Source organism: Elephantulus edwardii, unplaced genomic scaffold (assembly GCF_000299155.1).
Source record: "Elephantulus edwardii isolate Elephantulus edwardi_28Jun2011 unplaced genomic scaffold, EleEdw1.0 scaffold00006, whole genome shotgun sequence".
NCBI lineage: Eukaryota > Metazoa > Chordata > Mammalia > Macroscelidea > Macroscelididae > Elephantulus > Elephantulus edwardii.
In genome coordinates this window covers 27,961,655-27,982,265 of record NW_006399756.1, presented here as the reverse complement: position 1 = coordinate 27,982,265, position 20,611 = coordinate 27,961,655, and the positions used below count along the sequence as shown (strand labels likewise).

At 44.3% G+C, this 20,611-nt stretch overlaps 1 protein-coding gene across 2 annotated transcripts in view; it reads left to right on the top strand.

The window, feature by feature from the left end:
- Positions 1-18,730: 18,730 nt before the first annotated feature.
- Positions 18,731-20,611, top strand: part of CNNM2 (cyclin M2) — a 179,386-nt gene continuing 177,505 nt past the window's right edge. For both annotated transcript variants that reach the window (XM_006879970.1, XM_006879971.1), the window contains exon 1: positions 18,731-20,505. In XM_006879970.1, the coding sequence (XP_006880032.1) occupies positions 18,885-20,505 (1,621 nt within the window). In that variant the 5' untranslated portion in view covers positions 18,731-18,884. The remainder of the gene's footprint in view (positions 20,506-20,611) is intronic.

Below are 20,611 nucleotides of genomic sequence, written 5' to 3'. Positions count from 1 at the left end.
AAAAAAAAAAAAAGTTGATACGGTTTTACTTTCATGAAGTATGTATTGTTGTTGTATGTTGCAGAGTTGGAACTGACCCATAGCTGACTCTTTGGTGGGTTTTCAGAGACTGTTAGTTGCACAGGAGGAGATTGCCCATCTTTCTCCCACAGAGCAACTGGTGGCCTCAAACCACGTGCTTTTGAAATTGCGGCACAGCTTCTTGGCACTAGACCACTAGAGCTATTTAATGGTCTTTTTTAAAATGTCATTTTTAAAAACTTTATATTTATTTGCATACAGAATCCATATACATTATTTCTTTTTTATACATTGTGTTTCACACACTCTTTCATTCACATTATCTTTAATATAGTCATCCACATCATTGTATTTATAAAATTAATTACTACTAATCTATGCCTTTTATTACTCCATGTCTTCATGTCCTCATTGGATATTTCCTATTCTTTTTCACTCCTCCCATCTACTATCCTGGTGATTTCTTCCTTTTCCCCTTTCCCTCCTTTCTATCTCTTCCCCTTCCCCTTTTGGATATTTTTATACATCTTACTAATTATCCTTCTATTTTTATGATAATGGTCCTATGCAGTGTTCATCCTTTTGAGACTAAGTTAGTTCGTTAGGCATAATACTCTCTAGACTTCCCGATGATCTGTGCTACTTTATGAAAGCGTTGTTCCTTAATATGGCATAGTATTCCATTGTGTGAATACACTTGTTAATCCATTCATTTGTTGATGGACATCTGTGCTTTTTCCAGAGTTTGATGTTGGGTTTTTTTTTGTTGTTGTTATTATGAATAATTCTATAAACGTAGGTGTACATGTATAGATGTACATGTCTTTATTTGTGTCTCAGTTCTATTTTCCTTGAGGAGGTATATTCCTAGCAGTCAAATAGCTCAATCAAATGGGATTTTTGAGAAAATGCCAGACTGCCTTCCAGAGCAGTTGTACCATTTTACAATCTCACCAGCAGTGCATGAAAGTTTCGTTCTCTCTACATCCTCTCCAGCATTTATTGCTTGCTGTCCTGTTAAACTTTGCTACTGGGGTGATATGATATCTCATTGTTGTTTTGATTTCCATCTCTCTGACTATCAGTGATTTTGAGCTTTTCTTCATGTGCTGTTTAGTCATCCCTAAGTCTTCCATTGTAAAGTCTTTCTATGTCTTGTGCCCATTTTGTTCTTGGGCCTTTTTCTTGTGGAGGCCCTGTAGTATTCTGTAAACTTTCATTCTGGGACCCTTGCCTGAGATGCCATTGCTAAATGCTTTCTCCAAGTCTGTAGGTTTTCTTTACACCCTGCTGGAAAAAGTTTTTTATGCACACAGGGACCTAAGTTTTAGAAGGTCTCATTCATCTGTTTTATCCTTTTCTGATTGCCCATCATCTCTTTTTAATGATTTTAATTTTTTTCATGGAATGAAAGCTTAGAAATCAGATTGGTTTCCCATTCAATTATTCATATACATTTGAGTTCAAGCTGTCTTTTTAAGAAAGCTCATAAAAATGGGAAATTTCTCTCATTTCTGGTGGGCCCAGATGAAGACATTGACTTATTACCATAGACAGATGGGGACTCTTGGCTATTTTTAGGTACCAATATGTCGGTTCTGACTTGGTGATTTGTTTTAGGGCCTTTACATCTCTGTAATCTTGAGTCTAAATCATGCTTTCTTGGTTCTGTAGTTCACTATTTGCTCAGTGTAAAAATGGTGTGGAGGCAATGTCTGACCTTTAACTTCTTGAGGAAGAAAGAGCATCACCATCAGCACCAACCATTCAAAGCTAGTCCCTATGAGGCAGAGATGAGACATGCTTCCACCCTCCAATCTTTTTACCAATTCAGACACCAACTGTTCCTCCCATGGTGCTCTCTCTTTCTCTGCTATGTTTGTTAATTTGTTGCAGTGGCCACACAGAACTCACTTAGACAATACTGAAGATTCTGGGGTTTGTTAGGAAGGTTGTTATTGTGTGTCATGGTGTTGGAACTGACTCAAAGCTGACCATCCAGTGGGCTTTCAGAGGCAGTAAATCTCACCAAAAGAGACTGCCCATCCTTTTCCTATGGAGCAGCTGGTGGATTTGAACCGTGTGCCTTTGGGATTGCAGCACAACCTCTTACCATTAGGCTACCAGATTACAATTCAGGATCAGGAATGTTCAGGATATAATTCTTCCATCAAGACAGCTTCCCTGAGCCATTGTGAGGGTCTGCCTCTCTCTGGACCTTGGGCCTGACCTGTGCTGGTAAGTCTCCTGTCTGAAGGTACTAAGCTCCAGTTCCCTGGGTTGGCAAACCTACTGTTATTAAAGTTCTATTGAGTCAGCTCCAATACCAGCAACCCAATAGACACCAGAATAAAACCCTGCTCAGTCCTGTGCCATCCTCACAATCTCTGCTGTGCTTAAAAGTCCATTGCTATAATCACTCGGTCAGTTCATCTCATTGAGGGTCATTTTCTCCTTCACGGACCCTGAGCTTTTACGAACATGATGTGTGTTTCTACAGACTGGCTCCTGTTAACATGCCCAATGTAAGTGAACCAAAGTCACTCTTAAGAGGCACTGCTGTCAGGACAGATTTGCACAGCATTTTAACTGTAAGGTCAAGTTCCTAGAAGCATATCCTACTCAACCAATAAGCCTCCTACACAAGGTACTCAGCTTTCTTACTCTGTGTGCGAGGAAGTGATTCTGTTTGGTGCCAGCCTCCTGGCTCTGCTGCTTTTGCTGACACGGTTTCTCTACCACTACACCTCACTGTTTCTTCTATGTTCTACCTGCCTCTTGGGTGAAGAAGGTTTTTGGTGCAAGGATAATTGGTACTCTACACATGACTCTTTCTTCTTGATGATAGTAAGATCTTTTTTCTGTCTCTGGAATGGTTCATTTTAAGCCTACAGGGATGGCAAAATGGATTAATCTCCATTATAAGGTTCCATACATTGTATTAGCATGATATTCTTACCAAAATGGTGTAATGCACCCTATTGGTATTATTTTCAAGTTGTCTAATTACACCATTCATTTGCATTGTCCAAACCAGTCATGCGGTGAGAGTTACAAAGACTATGGCTAACAGTGTCACGTTAAGTCATTTACTGCAGCCAGCATTCTTTGCACCAAGCATGTCTTATATTAGTTTGCCCAAGATGACCCTCCTATAGGAGAAACCAATTGCCATCAAATTGACTATGACTAATTTTTGCAACTGTTAGGTGGTGTCGAGTATGACTCATAGTGACTCTATGAACAACAGATTTGAACCTTGTCCTATCCTGTGCCATCCTCATAATCTCTATGATTGTCACAACAGCCCATTGCTGTTGTCACTATGTCAATTCATCTCATTAAGGGTCTTCCTCAATGTCACTGATCTTCCACCTTTCTAAAGCCCCTTCTCACCGCATACCCAAAGGATATGAGCAAAGTTTTGCCATCCTTACATACTAGGAGCACTCTGGCTGCACTTTTCCCAAGACATATCTGTTTGTTCTCTTGGCAGTTCATGGGATATTCAGTATTCTTCTCCAGAACCACAACTAAAAGGCATCCATTTGTCTTCTGTCATCCTTAGTCATAGCTCTCATATGCATAATTGAAAAGACCATGGTCTTTGGTTGGAAAAGACTCAGAGCCTCCCTGAAAGTGCTCTACAGTGTTTCCAAAACGGTAATGTTTATCAAAGCAGAGTGCCACATTGTTCTCCTGTGGAAGTGCTGGTGGGTTCAAATTGCTAGTCTTTTGATTAGTGATCCATTGCTTTAACATGACACTACCAGAGCTCCCACTAGGACAGAAATGGAGTCCTGATTATTTGGTCTCCTGCGCTTTTCCAAACAGGAGAAGGTGGCACTGGCTTCTCACCACTTGAACTTTCAGTTCCCTAAAAAGATGTGGAGTTGTGAATTTGGACTGGGATAAGGAAATTCACATTGCTCTTTTCCCAAGAATAATAATAGACTTGATGCATGATTTTCCAGTTAATGTAAACATTTTTCAGAATCATATTTGACCTTGAAGCTAGAGCAGTAGAAAGTAAATAATATGCAATTAAAGTAGATATGTTTTTTCTTTGGAAAAATGCTCTAACTATTTAAATGCTCAAAATAATATAAAGTGGAAAATCAGGACTGTACAGACTCTTAGCAGAGCAGACTCTTCTCAAAGACAGTATGAAATGAGGCTTAAGAAAAACTTTGATGTCAAATTTTTAATTTCTTGCCCCTCACAGCTCTGCCAAGAATTTTGAGCTTGAGAAAGTAATGCAGCAACACCATGCCTTTGCTTCCTCATCTGTATGAAGTTCTTTAAAAGAGTGCCTGGCATGTGGTTCGGATCATTAGCTTAGACCTATGTGGTTGCTGCAAGCATGTGATGTCTGGACCAGTCAAAAACCAGCATTTGTTTTACCTGTAGTTCTTTTGACAGCAGGCCTTGTCCTCCCAACATTTTATTAGGATAATTTTGCATCATTGTTGTTAAGTGCCATCAAGTTGAGTACGACTCATAGTGACCTTATGAACGAGAGATCTGAACCCTATCCTATCCAGTGCTATCCGTATCATCTCTGATACATCTGATACACATATACATCTCTAATCTCATTGGGGTGGCCACGTATCAATCTATCTCATTGAGTGTGTGTTTTATACATTAAAATATTATCTTAAAAAAAACTCCAAAATCACAAACAGGCCATTACTTTTGCTAATGACAGACCCAGGGAAATATGGGCCCAATTCTTCATAAACCATAGGCATTTCCCTGAGATCCTGGCTTTAAAGGATTTAAGGAGTGGTTGTTTCTCTGAATTGACTATTGATTGTATCAAAATATATTCTCAGATCGCAAACTCATTTCTGTCAAGTCGATCTGACTCGTGGTGGTCCTCTAACAGGTTCCTGAGGCTATAAATCAAGTAAGAGAAAACGGCATAGGTTTTTCTACTCCGAGCTCTCCTTAGGTTTGAACCACAGGAGAAGCACAGTTTTTGGGTTAGCAATACAAATTGCTGCAGACTATGCAACTAGAAGTCGTATGGTGTTTTCAGCCCTTTGTTCTCATAAAGGAAAGGCTCATTAAAAAGTTATGGAAGCCTGGAGAGGCTGTCATCTTTCCCTACTGGGGGTGTTCTAGCCCAAATATGCTCCTTCTGCAAACCTCTAGCCATGCATAGCTGAAAAGGGCATGGCTTTGTGCCAAGGCAGCTTCAAAACCTGCTCTTTTTGCTGATTTCTTGGCCTTGCCTTGGAACGCTCCAAGGAAGGCAAGAAAGCTCCTAACCCTGCTTTATTAGGTTGGAAATTTAACTAGAGAAATCTGGCAGGGGACATGAACCTATCTACCCCTTCTTCCATTCTTTCACTAAAGATTTATTAAGTGTCTGTGCCAGGGCCTTGGGCATGATGGGGATCACGAGGATGGTTAGGATGGGGCAAGGTTTTGGTCCATTGTTCATAGCAGTGCTGTGAGTTATACTTGGCTTGACAGCACCTAATCAACATATGCCAGGCACTGTCCTCGGCACTGATCATTAACAATGGAATATTCTGAACCTTGTGGACCAATAGAGAGGAAAAAAAGAGCTGAGAATGTTTTCTAGACTTTGTTGGCATCCGTCCAGACTTCTGTGATCTGCCAACTTTCTTCAACCCCGTGCTGCTTTTTGGATCCTAACAAGGGTCCTGTTGTGGACCCTGCCCTAAGAGTCAGTAGAGGGAAGTTTCACCGGATTAAAAACAAACAAAAAAAAGAACTCTTTTGCAAGTTAAGTTGCACTTGTATAATCCTAATAATAACCTATGACTTGAGCTTCATTCCAGGCTCTATTCAGCTGCTGATTCGGCGATTCCTGTAAGCACAACTCCCACTGAGGTTGATGGGAGTGTTATGAGAATGTAAGTTTTATACATAATTTTCTCCTGCTGAGTGAACCTTGCTTGTCTTGGACTGATGACTGTTCCAATCCCCTTCCCCAATGGGAATATGCTAGTCCCTCTTTCTGTGAAAGGGCAATGCTGTCATACTATGATCCAGGTGAGGGGAAAATCAACTTGGAACCACAGTGCCCTGTAATACCACTCAGTTGCCTGGTAAGATACTACCACACTCTCTCATATTCACTGTTCAGAATCCAGGGATATTAACAAAGTAGAATGATACACTGGTGCTGTTTTCAGCTTGTTGCAAGCCCAACTTGGGTCTGCTGACTTCTTGATTAGACCTGATGCCTGCAACCTTTTCATTGGTGGAATGAAGAGTGATGCTGGAGAGGAAAAACAAGGAGTCTTTCTGGAGGGACTCTGCAGCCAGACTTCCAGACATCATTAGTCCTCTTTGGGATTTACTTTCCCCATCTGGAAAACAAGAGCTCTAGTGGGAAATGAAGGGGTTGAACACTTGGTACACTCTAAGTTTTCTTCCAAGTTTAGAAACAGATACATAATCCAGATCTATGGCGGTCATGGTATTTATACAATTAAAAAAAATCAGTTGAACACATTTGTAAGTTGGAAGATAAAACATAAAAGATTAATTTCTGGCTTCTCTTGAAAAAACAGAAAGTTCTGGCAACACTAGGTCTGTACTTCTACAAAGTTGTGGAGTCCAGAACTGAGTAACGACTTCCCCTTCAGGAAGAACTTGTCCTATTGAAAAATTTGCCATTGTCCCTTGTTCCCTGCCCAGTCAACCTCATTGGTACTTACCTATACACTGTGTTGGGAGCTCTGGTAGTTTGTTGTTATGTGTGCCATTGAGTCAAATACAACTTATAGTGACCTTTTGAATGACAGATCTGAATCCTTCCCTCTCTGAGCCATTCTCATCATCTCTGACATCTTGATGAGGGTCTTCCTCTCTTTCGCTGACTCTCCACCTCTCCTAGCATAATACCCCCCTTTTTTATTTTCAAATGCTTTATTTCCATCTGTAAGTTGGGCAATGAATAAGGATTACGTGAACTGTTGTCTTTAAATTGTAGTTTTGACTGATAGTACTGAATAACCAAAAGACAGCCAAAATAAATCTGGAGGAAGCACAACCAGAATGCCCTTTGGAGGCATGGAATCTCACTCACTTTAGACATATTTCCAGCAGGAACCAGTCCTTGAAAAGACGTTATACTGAGAAAAACCAAAATGAGGAAGACCTTGATGAGATAGACTTGACAGTGACTATAGTAAGATGGCTCCTGGGTAAAGCTGTGCACAGAACACTCAAGTCTGAGGGCATCGTCTGTTCAGGGTCCTTCTGTCCACACAGGCAGGTATGACCAAGAGTCTGAGACAGCTCTGTCCTCACTCACTCTCAAACTAATTCTCTTCTGCCCCAAAGCATGTCTCTACCCCTCTGTGTTCTCTAACCTTGAGTTCAACCCAAGCTGGCCTGGCACCCAGAACATCCCTGTCCACTGATGGCCACTAGACTCGTCCTCTGGAGCTCCTGGAGCAGGTAGTGCCCTCCCTGGCTGGCCCTAGGACTCACCGCCTGTGCATGTGAGGCCCTCAGGGAGGGCTGGGCCCAGTGTTGCTGCGGTTGATGCTGCATTCCCACAGCCCCACTCCTCATCCCCAGCCCAGCACCAGGCTGTGACCCATGGAGGGGCAGAGTCCACAGTGGCCCTTCTAGAACTGTAGCAAGCAATGGTCTTCTGCTACCCACCCTCCCACAGCTGGGATGGGGCAGTGAACAGTGGGTACACTGATGCCAGAACCTGGAACCAAAAACCTGTTTATTCACAGATATGAGTGTGTAGAGGTCACTTCCAGAAGAGCACGTTCCAGAAGAGCAGCCAGCAGGGGTGCAGGCTGAGGGCGAGCACCGGGAAGAGCCAATAATGATGCCCCTTTCCAAGGAGTACTTCCTTCTAGCAACAAGCTCAAAGCATGTGAGACAAAACTTTGCCATCCTTGTCTCTGAGGAGCACTCTTCTTCAAGACACATGTGCTTGGTCTTCTGGCAGTCCATCGGTCAGGAATTGTGTTGTCAATTCAAAGTTACATGGTTCAGATACACCAGCTGCTCCACAGGAAACAGACGGGCAGTCTCTTCCTATGTTATCTCCTCTGAAAATCTGCTGGAGGGTCAGCTATGAGTGGATTCTGATTCAACAGTACACAACAACAACAATATGCTTTGAGTTGTGACTCTTGATTTAAGGTTAGCGTAAGCACGCTTTCACCCAAGTAACAAGAGAGGCTTGTTTGTTTCTGGCAGATCAAATAGTGGCAACTCTATGGCTGAATCTGCCAGCTCTGACTTCTGTATTTAATTCATCACTCGCAGTAGCTGAGAAAGGCACATGGAAGTTTGCAGGGATGCTCCCAGGAGGGAAGGAAGCATGTGGGAGCTGCTTATGATAATTTGACCTACAACTCAGAACCTAATTGTATCAGGTGATGCAGCCTGGACAGTTTAGTCTCTGTTGCCAGAATTGACAAGCTTCCATCCCATAATTTCTTTTGTGAATATTGAATGAGAAGCCTCTGGAAGCCAAGCCCCTAAATGTCAGGATGCCTGGAGGAAAGGTTTGCCCAGCAGGTGCAGAAGGCCTTAGGTACTTCTAAGCCCCATGGTTAATCTTTTATTAGCAGTTTTTCTTTCTCTTTCTTATTAACCTTATTATTTCTTGCAACTGGATCTAACTAAGGAAATGCTGTGAAGATCCCTACCCCCCTGCCCCCATAAGGAAGGTAGCAGGAACCTGTGAAGCTGATGCAACACTTTAAAAATGGTGGCTTCTAGGGGAGCTCTGGTGGCCTAGTGGTAAGGAGCTGCAACTACAATCCCAGAGGCACACGGTTCGAATCCACCAGATGCTCTGCCGGGGAAGGAGGGACAATCTCCTCCTGTACCAGTCAGATCTGATTTGATGGTACACTCACACAAAAGTAATAAAATTTAAAAAAAAATGGTGGCTTCTAGCTACCCTGCAATCCCAGAGATACATAGTTCAAATCCACCAGATGCTCTGCTGGAGAAGGAGAAACAATATCCTCCTGTACCAGTCAGATCCGATTTGATGGTACACACAAAAAATAATAAAATAAAAATTTAAAGAAAAAAAAATTAAAAAAAAAAGGTGGCTTCTTCTGGTAGCCACTGCTTTTTGGGAGATAAACCATGGCAAATATCCTAAGTAATTTCTTTATGGAAAATAACTCCCTTACACCTCTCTCACTATGGTGACTTTTTATAGAAGAGAAAATTAAGGCCGAATGTGTTTAAATGATGTACACAGCTGGGTTAGAGTCCAGTCAGTGTTACTACCCAAACTAGAATTGGGTCTTTAACTTCTATAATGTTGTAATATATGGTTCATCCTTGCTCTCCTGGGATAATTAGGTAATTGCCAAATTAAAAAAAAAATAGCTCTTAAAAAAGGACATAATTACCCCAAGGGGAACCCCCCTCCCCCAACCTGATGGTTAAATATAAGGTAGAGGAAGAAGAATGTGAGCAGGGATATTTAGGGGTTTTCTTGATGGTGGCCTTCTCCCTTTATCATTTTAAATTATTGCAAGTTGAATGGTCTTTGCCTGGAACTGTCCTGGTTTAAGCCTGGCCTGGCTTAATTTTTTTTTTTTAAATTTAGGTTGTTTATTTTTCATTTCAATGAATGGCTTAATTGTTAATCGTCCCCCTTTTTCCACTCTGAAAGAGTTTCCGTTCAGAATGATAAATTATATGTTAATTTATTCTGCTTTGCATGTATGTTTTTATTCACTTTACATGTTTATGAAAGGCCAGACTTTTTGAGAGGATAAAAAAAATACATTAACAGCAGTTCTGAACCATCACCAGGAGTCCAGGCCAACCTGGGAATCTGATGTTTGCACTAAGATTCATTGTTACTGTGGGGCCTGGGAATCTGATGTTTGTGCTAAGATTCACTGTTACTGTGGGGACCACAGCAGCACAGCAGCAGATGTCCACGCGTGATTTCCTCAACTGAAAATGTAACATCTCCTCTCGGTTTGATGAGGGTTCCTATGGTCTTGGATGGTTAACCAATTGTTCTTTCTATCCCTTCATCCTAACTGTGAAGGTTAAGTTCAAGCTGTTATATGAGAAAGTGCTTTATAAACTGTGAAGGTTTGTGTCCACTTTGATCAGTAGGAGTTTCCTTAACCCTTTTGGCTTTTCATTGGGGCCTAATATCCCTGCACTGGTTTCTGTCAGGTTAATCTTCCTATAATACAGCTTTTCTGCATAAAACTTTTCCTAGACCCTGGGGCCCTCCATAAGGAGCACTCGTGGCACAGTGGTTAAGTACCGAGGTGCTAACTGAGAAGCTGGCTGTTCAAACTCCTCAGCTGCGCTTCAAGAGAAAGATGAGATCATCTGCTTCAGTAAAGGTTGTTGTTGATTGCGATCAAGTTGATCACAACTCACAGCGATCCTATGAACAAAAGACCTGAGCCTTCCTATAATTATCGTTGTTTCTCAAAGTTCATAGGGTTTCCAGAGGCATGTTGTTTAGGAAGTGGATGCTGCTAGAGCCCTAGAAAGGCTGCAGTGCCAGTCTCATTTCTTCTATAGGGCTGCTACAAGTGGCAATCAATTCAACAGCAATCGGTTTGCCTGCAGAATGAAATCTAAACTACCAAATTGGCATTCCAGTACAAACTAGTCACGCTCTGCTTGCTGTTCTAAGTGAACTAGAGAGTAAAATCTGACACTTTTTTTTTTTAAATAAAATGATTGGTCTCTTTCTAACCTTCCTCACAGTTTTTCTTCGTCAGCTTATTTTTTTCCTTTAATCTCTCAATCCATTTTTGGAATAGCCCTTATGTCTGCATATGTAAAATCAACCTTTGCTCAGAAGGGAGCTCAAAGATCATGAACGTTTCTTCGATTCCACCTCTTTATTTTGTAGTTCCTTTTAAGACATTTATCCTTCTGTGGCCTACTGGTAAGAAGCTGCACTGCAATCTCAAAGGATTGCTCTGTGGGACCAGGATGGGTGTTTTCCTCCCATGCAATTTCTGCCTCTGAAAACCGCCACAGGGTCAGCTATGGGTTGGTTCCAATTCGATGGTAAACAACAACAACAGCAGCAGTAGTATATTATAGACCATATTTTTTCACAACAAATGTGCATATTTGTATGGTCTTTTGGCAATTTACAACCCCTAGACTGCAGCCTTCAGTATGGACGGAGGCTCAATGTCAAGAAGACAAAAATTCTCACCACCGGACCAATCGGTAGCATCAGGATGGATGGCGAAGAGATTGAGAGTGTTCACAGCTTCAGTTTGCTCAGCTCCGTGGTCAACACTCTTGGCACCAGTAGCCAGGAAATCAAAAAACGTATTGCGATGGGAAGGTCTGCGGTTAGGGACCTCTCTAAAGTACTCAAGAGCAACGGTGTCTCTCTGGAGACTAAGGTGCGCCTGATACAGGCCATGGTTTTTGCAATCACTTGTTATGCATCAGAGAGTTGGACAATGACTAGGGAGGATAGAAGGAGAATTGACACCTTTGAGCTGTGGTGCTGGAGAAGAGTATTGAATGTACCATGGACTGCCAAGAAAACAAACAGATTCATCATAGAGAGGGTTAAACCAGGCTGCTCCTTGGAAGCAAGGATTCTGGGGCTTTGCCTGACATACTTTGGACATGTTGTAAGGAGATACAGGTCTTTAGAGAGGGACATCATGCTGGGTAGAGTAGAGGGACAGCGCAGGAGGGGAAGACCCTCTATGAGGTGGATTGATTCAGTGACTGGGGTAATCAGGATGGGTGTGTCAGAGGCAATGAGACTGGCACAGGATAGAGCACGGTTTAGGGCTGTTGTAGATAGGGTCGCTATGAGTCGCAAACGACTCGACGGCACATAACAATAACAACAATGAGTTAGTTTCCTAGGAGCTGTGTGGGTTACATACATGTGCACATTATTTATGTGCTAGTTGTTTTATGTATATGCTTCCTAACTTCTTTCTTGGTAAATTTTTGGATTAACCCTTTTTTTAAAAAAAAAAATAAAAAAAAGGAAGTCGAAAGGCTATAATTTAACCTGGCATCAAGATGCAATAACTTATTGGGACAGCTTCTGAAATGTGCTTTCAGGCACCTCAGCCTTCAGCCTCGTGGCTTCAGGCCAGTGTTACATAGCTCTTAGTCTTGCATATTATGACTCTCCCCTCCCAGTCTTCCAACAAACCTGGACAAAGTCTCCTAGCTCTGGTTCCATGGGGCAGCAGCCCCAAGGTCGGCTTGCTCTCTCTCATGTCAGGTCTATGGTTCTCTGCTGCAGCTGCTACCGTTCTCTTGAAGGTCTGAGCGACACAAGCATCTCTGGCGCTGAAGGACCAGCTGCATTCTCTTGCTTCTTCTTTGCTGCTGGTGAGATTGTCTCCTCTTGTTTCAAGACTGTAGCTTCACAATGCCCAACATTGTGTCAGGGATTTATTAGCTACATGATAATATACTAGCTGAGTAAATTTCAAAAAATAGTGAAAAAAAATGGGGAGAAAAATAAGATGCAAACTTTGTATTTAAAATTTCGAGAGGTAGTAGAGTTAATGTGGCAGTAATAAATGAGGAGAAAGAAATTAAACCTTCAGTTGAGTGATTTTTTAAATAGAAAACAAACAAATACAATAGATATCTCAGAGGAACTAAAAATAGGAGCAGAATTTTTCCACTGGGGTCTGACATTGTTTTTCTATGCATGGGGATTATTGGAATAGAATTTTAACTCCAACTTCAGAGGCTGTGGAGAAAAGATTTTGAGAATGAACTCAGCTGGTAGGGGAAACCTGGTATTTTATAACTCAAATAGTAATTATAAATTAAAGCTCTAATGTCAGATTCACACATGTCTAAGACCTGTGGAGAAACTCAGACTTTCAGACATTGTTCTTTTACGGTTTCATTCAAAGTACCATTTTTTTTATTGGAATCTTCCTTATCTCCCTCCTTTTGATCACCACTCCTCCAAAAAAATCCTTTAGATTTTTAATAAGCAATATTCATATGGTTCAACATTTAAAAGCTATGAAAGTGAAAAATTTCCTCATGATCATTATCTGTGTTGAGTGTTTTTTATACTTAAAATGATTAAGACCTTTCCTACAGCTTTGTGTAATGCTGAGATGGAGGCTAGAATTAAAGAGGAAGAGTGAGATAGAAAGAAAATTCTAGAAAATCCCATTAGTTCAAGGCCTGGTAAATAGTAGGACACACAGCAGAAATACTCTTAGAAAGAAAGAGAGAGAGAGAAGGAGGGAGGGAGGGAGGAAGGGAGGAAGGAAGAAAGGGAATACTCTTTTCTGACTAATGAGAAAAATCAAAGATGAAAGGGAGGAAGGAGAGGGAGACTTCTTAGGACTGTATCATTGGAGGATAAAAAAAAAAAGAGTAATGAGGAGAAAGGTTTCTGAGATGTGAGATGCTCTACAGTTTCCAAGGTCAGGTCTCAGTGGGATATAATATGTTCAGGGAAGAGGAGAAGAACTACAAGTCTCCACTTAGCAGGAAGGAGGAAAAGGTGACCTGTCATGGGCTGATGAAGGCCTGTAGGGAACTGTGGAAGGGTGGCCACCCACCAAGTGACTCTCCTTTCATTATTCCCCATTTGGGCACCTGAGGGCTCAAGCCTTGGAATTCTCTGGAAGGGTAACACCCAAGAAGCACCGGCCTTTTTCAAATGATGATGTTTTCCTCACAACTAAGTGGAAAGAGCCACATTTTTCTGTCTTTCCTAAGTAACAGTGTTTAGAACGTATCCAGAAAAGGAGGGAAATGGGAAAACTCTAAATTTTTTCCAGAGAAAGTTAAGTGGTCTTGTTGATTTTGTTTTATTTTATTTTTGCTAACTGCTGTGACGAATGCTTTTTTTCAGCTAAAGGAGTTCTACATAAACAAGTGTTTAAAGTGGACGATGCTGCTTCTGAGAAATTCTTCTCAGGGGCAAACAGATTTGGTCCTTCAGAAAGTTTGGGTAATTCTAGCATTTGCTGAGTTCCTGTTTTTCCTCAGAAGACCTCGCATTTCAGTGTGATTAAAATTTTACTCAGCTCGCTTCTTTACACATCATCAGGAAAGACCAAACGTTAGGAAGGATCAACTGGGCTGAGGCTAAACAAAAATGAAGGTAGCCTCAATGAGACAGACTGATACAATGGCCAAAATAATGAATTTAAATATACTAACAAGCCGACAGACAGTGAAGGATCAGAACATTTTGTTCTATTATACATAAGGTAGCTACCAGTTGGACCTGACTTGGTGGCATCTGATGATAATATTAAAGCAATAAATATTGAATATTTTTCTTTAGGTAAGCAGTTGGGGGGGTCATAGAAAAATGCTCTATAAACTGAGAGCTGATATGTTAATGATATCAAAACTTATATGCTAAAATATCAAGATTCAAGGTTTTACTGATTTCCCCCCACCTTCTAAAAATTGTAGAGAGCCATTTTGTATTTTACTTGCAACATTTAAAAGCAAGTATTTTAGAGAGTTTTAGTTCTGGATACAATGCCTTCCCAATATCCTGAAACCTTATGGTTTCTTAGATTTCCTTTGTAGATGAGAGAAGTTAGCAAGTAGTCTTCTTGCTTGGTGTGTCCAGTGAAGGACTCTGAAAAGAGGAAGCTAGGTGGTTAAGGCATTTGCTAGGAGATTTAGACCTTACCTGAATGACTTGCTCAAAGTGAAACAAAGTTAGAACCTGTAAAGAGAGCAAGAATGGTGTGGAGATAGTCAAATCTGACCTCTACTAATTCCACAAGGGGAAACTGTCCCATCAACAGCATCCACAGTACAAAACTAATCCCCATAAATTATCATATGTATCTCAAACTCCCACACTACTTTCTACTAATTGTAGCACCAAGGTTTTGGTTCTACTGGGTCTGAAAATATGTTGCAATGACTACACAGACTTTGTTACATTGTGGTTTGTTGTGGTTGAGTGGAACAAGACTCATAGTGACTCTATTAACAAAAGACCTGAAGCCCTTCTATAACTATCACCATTTCTCAAAGTTCATAGAGTTTCCAGAGACATGTTTAGGAAGTGGATGCCACACAGACTTTAGAGAACCATATATATAGTTATGGGGTTTATTAGGGAAGTTAACAGGCTATATAATTCAGGTTAGCAGAAGAATACAATCCTTCAGTGCAAGCAACTTCTTGGGTGTGGTGGGAGCAGGTTATTGGCCCTTTAGCCTAATGGTTTAGGTTAGGATTACAAGGTTCCATTAGTCCTGCCAGTTGTTGTGTCTTCCCTCAATCCTCCAGCAATCTTGGTTAAGGCCTTTGGCTCTCATTCTGTGAGACAGAAGTCTTAAGTCAACTCCTTTTCATTTTGGTGTCTGGTTCTCTGCTGAGGATGCTGTTGCTTTTGTGCAAACCCTGGTTTGGCTGGTGCAGGAATCACTGGCCCTGAAGGACACATGCTGTTTCCTTTTTTTTTTCTTCAATTTTTAATTATTATTATTAGTGTGTGTGTGTACTGTCAACTCAGATCTGACTGGTACAGGAGGATATTGTTCCTCCTTCTCCAGCAGAGCATCTGGTGGATTTGAACCATGCACCTCTGGGATTGCAGTACACCTTCTTGCCACTAGGCCACCAGAGCTCGCCCACTGCTTTCTTTTTCTTGTTGGTGTTGAGATTCCAAACTTCTGCTGCTGAAATGGCTCAATTTAAGCCTAGTGGGATGGTGAGGCTAGGCAATCCCCTTTTGGATAGACCAACATCCTTTATTTGTATGGTTTCCCCCCAGTCATGTGGCAAAGTCAGTAGATAGGAAAGTTATTTTGAATAATAAACCATTGGCACCACAGAACTTAATGAGGATTAGACACGTGCAGCAGCCATTCCTATCTCAGGACTTTTGTAGCTAACCATTCATGGAGGGGAAACATGATTAGAATTCTTGAATTTCTTAAATTTCCCCTCTGGTTTCAAGAGACCCATAGCAGCACATGTAGAGCTTGCATTCTGCTCATCCAGACAAGTTGGGAAGCCCCCAGCAGCCACCATAAGCCTGTACCAACTGCCCCTTACAAAAGAGTAGACAGGAGGATCTATCTAAGGAAGACACTTGGCTTAGGAACCTAGACTGCCCCGTGTGTCTTGGGTGTACATGAAGACTTTCTTCAGCTCCTTAACCCCAGGACAAACATTGCTCAGCCAGATCCATGTGAGTTGAACTTGGCTTATTTTGTATAGTAAGTTGACTTGATAGGTATTTCTGACATTTTATTTTGCCTTGAATCTCTAAATTGCAGAATGCCACACTTTCCCGACTGTTTTGGTTTTCTCTGAAATGCACAGGAAGTGTCTAGGCTTGGCAAGCTCTTCCTTTTCGCTCCTTCTTCTCCACACTTGAGTACTGAAAGCACTTGTGCAACACTTGGGAACCTTTGATCATCTCCCCCCCCCTTCCCTTAAACACACATGTTCTCACTTTTGAAGCAGTTAAGTATAAATCTATTATCTATCTGTCTATCTAGCTAATCACCTATTATATCTATCTATCTCCCATCTTTTCTCCCTCTAACGTAATCCAAGTTCTTGAATCAGACTTTCTTCACCCAAACTACTTTTTCAAATACATTAGTATGAAAATAAGGAGAAGTGGAAGCCAATGCAGAAACTGAAGTGATATTATTGGAAATAATTGGATTTTTTCCCCATTTATTTAACATTTTGCCAGTGGTGTGCTGTGTGTGGAGCCACTAACCAAAGGCCAGTGGTTTGAATCCACCAGCTACTCCTTAAGACAAGGTTGGACAGCCTCCTTCTGTAAAGATGTACAGCCTTGGACACCCGATCAAGGGGATGGAGGGATGGAGGGAATGGACGGTCATCGTGAGTTGAAACCGCTTTGAAAGCAGTGAGCTGGGTTTTTAAATAGTTTTGAATGCCTATCATTGTTCTAGAGCCTGGTGATAAAGCAGTAAAGAAAAAGAGAAAACATCTTCGTACTCAGAGAGTTTATGTTCTAATGGAAGGAAACAGATGATAAACCAAATTAACAGTTTATGTAGTCTATTAGAAAGTGGTCTTTGAAGATTAAAAAGCAGAGAGTGGTATGAGACATGTTGGCAAGGTTAAAATAAGATAGCTTTAGAGGAAAGCTTTGTAGGAGGTGAACTAGTGACTATGTTGGTATTTAGAAGAAACTTCTAGGCACAAGGAAACGAACAGTGTAAAAGCTTCCCCCGAAGGGGTTGAGAAACAGCTCGAAGAGCAGGTTTGGAGCCGCAGGTGATGACGTCAGAGAAGACGGAGAAAACCCTTAGGATCCTGTTTAGGATATTGTGGGTACTTTGGCTTTTATATCATGAGGTGGGAAGCAGTGGAGCGTCTGATTTAACAAGATCATTCTGGCTACTGGGTTGAAGAAGGTATATAGAAAAAGAAAGGCCCCTGCCATCATTCCTGCCATAAATTAATCAGATACCGTTAATGTGGTTACAAAAATGAAAAACGTGCCTGGTTTTAAAAAGAGCTAATTTTTTGGAGGCTTATGTTGTGAGCACAAGATCCATTTGGCAGCAACTCTGTTACTGTGAGGGAGCCCTGGTGACTTCAAAGGTTAAGGAGCTGCACTGCCAACCCAAAGACAAGCAACTTTTCCAATGGCGAACTCTCCTTCTGAGCAATTTACAGCCTCTGAAAACCTGCTTGGAAGGCCAGTTATGAGTCGGTTCCGACTGGACAACGGACTGCTCTCTAGATCTCCCCCTACCCCTGCCCTGGGCGAAATTGTTACTAGAATGGGCGTGATGGGTTGTCTTAGGCTCTCTTGCCTTTTCTCATTTCGCAAACTTGGCAGAATGCTTGCTAAAAACAGATCTACGGCCTTTTCCCTTTTAGTAGGTATGGGATGGGATCCAGAGAATATGTACTTCTAAAAGGAATAGGAGATGATTTTTAGGAATAGAAAGTTTGGGAAACTGCCCCAACACTAACTTTGGGAGTTTGCATAGAAGCTGAAAAGCACTGCTGGGCTCCTCTTGGCCGGCAGGTGGAGCCACTTGACCGCTAGCAGTAGAGCCCGCGTGTCCAGGTAAGGCGAAACGACCTGCGAGGGGAGAGCTGGTCCACCGCTTATTCCCGGCACCTGCGCGCACAGGTAGTAGATAATCTTGGTTTTATGTGGGATTTACATGCGTCTCAAAACATCCCTCCTCAAATCAGCTTCTTGTGCACCAAAGGCAAGAAGACACTTCATATGTGCATTCTCTGCACCGGCATTATGACCTGGGTGGTCATCAACACGATGCAGTGAGAACCGGCGGCTTGGCGCCGCAGGGCATCATTCCAACCAGGCCAACAGCAGACGCGGGCATCTACAACTGAGTCCCCTCAGAGAGCCGCAGGCCGGCGGATGGCTTCTTTTCATTGGCGATCGGACCAGAGGCTCCGCCCTCCTTTATAGAGCTCTCATTTATGATTGGCTGTCGGGCGGCGGCTGGCCACACCTCCTCGTCTCGCACATACACAAGAGTCACGCGCCTTTCAGTTGGAAACCTGGCGTGCTGAGGAGGACGGAGGCAACTCATTTCTCCACCCACCTGCCTTGCCATTGGCCCGTGCCGCTGCTCACGGCCACGCCCCCATTCCAGCCCCCTGGCTGGGAAGGCGGGCAGCTGCTGGCGATTGGCTTGGGGGCCTGCCTCTCGCGCGTGCGGCTGGCCCGCCTCTCTCTCGCTCACCCCCTCCCGCGAGCCAAGGGGTTCCTCAGCTTGGCGGTGGCCGAGTCAGTGTCAGTCAGGGAGGCGGACCACTGAGCACTGGGCGCAGACGCTCCGTTGCAGTCTCGCTCAGGGCCCAGCGCTTGGGCTCGCACCGCCGGGTGGGAAGGATGAAGCCGCAGCTGGGGCAGCCACCCCATGATTGGCTGTGGCGCTTGTGAACCCGAAGTAAAGATGGCGGGCGGGCAGGCAGCCGCCGCACTGCCCACTTGGAAGATGGCGGCGCGCCGCAGCCTCAGCGCCCGCGGCCGGGGGGTCCTGCAGGCGGCGGCGGCGCGGCTGCTGCCGCTGCTCCTGCTGAGCTGCTGCTGCGGCGCGGGCGGCTGTGCCGCGGCGGGCGAGAACGAGGAGACGGTGATCATCGGCTTGAGGCTGGAGGACACGAACGACGTGTCGTTCATGGAAGGGGGGGCGCTGCGGGTGAGCGAGCGGACCCGGGTCAAGCTGCGGGTGTACGGGCAGAACATCAACAACGAGACGTGGTCCCGCATCGCCTTCACCGAGCAGGAGCGGCAGCGCCACAGCCCCGGCGAGCGCGCGCTGGGTGGCCCCGCGCCCCCGGAGCCGGACAGCGGCCCCCAGCGCTGCGGCATCCGCACCTCCGACATCATCATCTTGCCCCACATCATCCTCAACCGGCGCACCTCGGGCATCATTGAGATAGAGATCAAGCCGCTGCGCAAGATGGAGAAGAGCAAGTCCTATTACCTGTGCACATCGCTCTCCACGCCCGCCCTGGGCGCCGGCGGCCCGGGGTCGGCCGGGGGCACCGTCGGGGGCAAGGGCGGCTCCGGAGTGGCCGGGCTCCCGCCGCCGCCGTGGGCCGAGACCACCTGGATTTACCACGACGGCGAGGACACCAAGATGATCGTGGGCGAGGAGAAGAAGTTTCTGCTGCCCTTCTGGCTGCAGGTGATCTTCATCTCGCTGCTGCTCTGCCTGTCGGGCATGTTCAGCGGCCTTAACCTGGGGCTCATGGCCCTGGACCCGATGGAGCTGCGCATCGTGCAGAACTGCGGCACCGAGAAGGAGAAGAATTACGCCAAGCGCATCGAGCCCGTGCGCCGGCAGGGCAACTACCTGCTGTGCTCGCTGCTGCTGGGCAACGTGCTGGTCAACACCACGCTGACCATCCTGCTCGACGACATCGCCGGCTCTGGCCTGGTGGCCGTGGTGGTCTCCACCATCGGCATCGTCATCTTCGGGGAGATCGTGCCCCAGGCCATCTGCTCCCGCCACGGCCTGGCTGTGGGTGCCAACACCATCTTCCTCACCAAGTTTTTCATGATGATGACCTTCCCGGCCTCTTACCCGGTCAGCAAGCTGCTGGACTGCGTCCTGGGCCAGGAGATCGGCACCGTCTACAACCGGGAGAAGCTGCTGGAGATGCTGCGGGTCACCGACCCGTACAACGACCTGGTCAAGGAGGAGCTGAACATCATCCAGGGGGCCCTGGAACTGCGCACCAAGACGGTGGAGGACGTGATGACCCCGCTGCGGGACTGCTTCATGATCACCGGCGAGGCCATCCTGGACTTCAACACCATGTCCGAGATCATGGAGAGCGGCTACACGCGCATCCCCGTGTTTGAGGGCGAGCGCTCCAACATCGTGGACCTCCTCTTCGTCAAAGACTTGGCCTTCGTGGACCCGGATGACTGCACGCCCCTGAAAACCATCACCAAATTTTATAACCACCCCTTGCACTTTGTTTTCAACGACACCAAGCTGGACGCTATGCTGGAAGAATTCAAGAAAGGTGGGAGATCTTGGTCCCTTCCCCTCGCTTGCCCTCTCCTCGCTCCCATCTTGCCCCCTCCTTGCGTCCTCTACCCTCAGACCAACCCCCCAAGGCGAGTTGACCG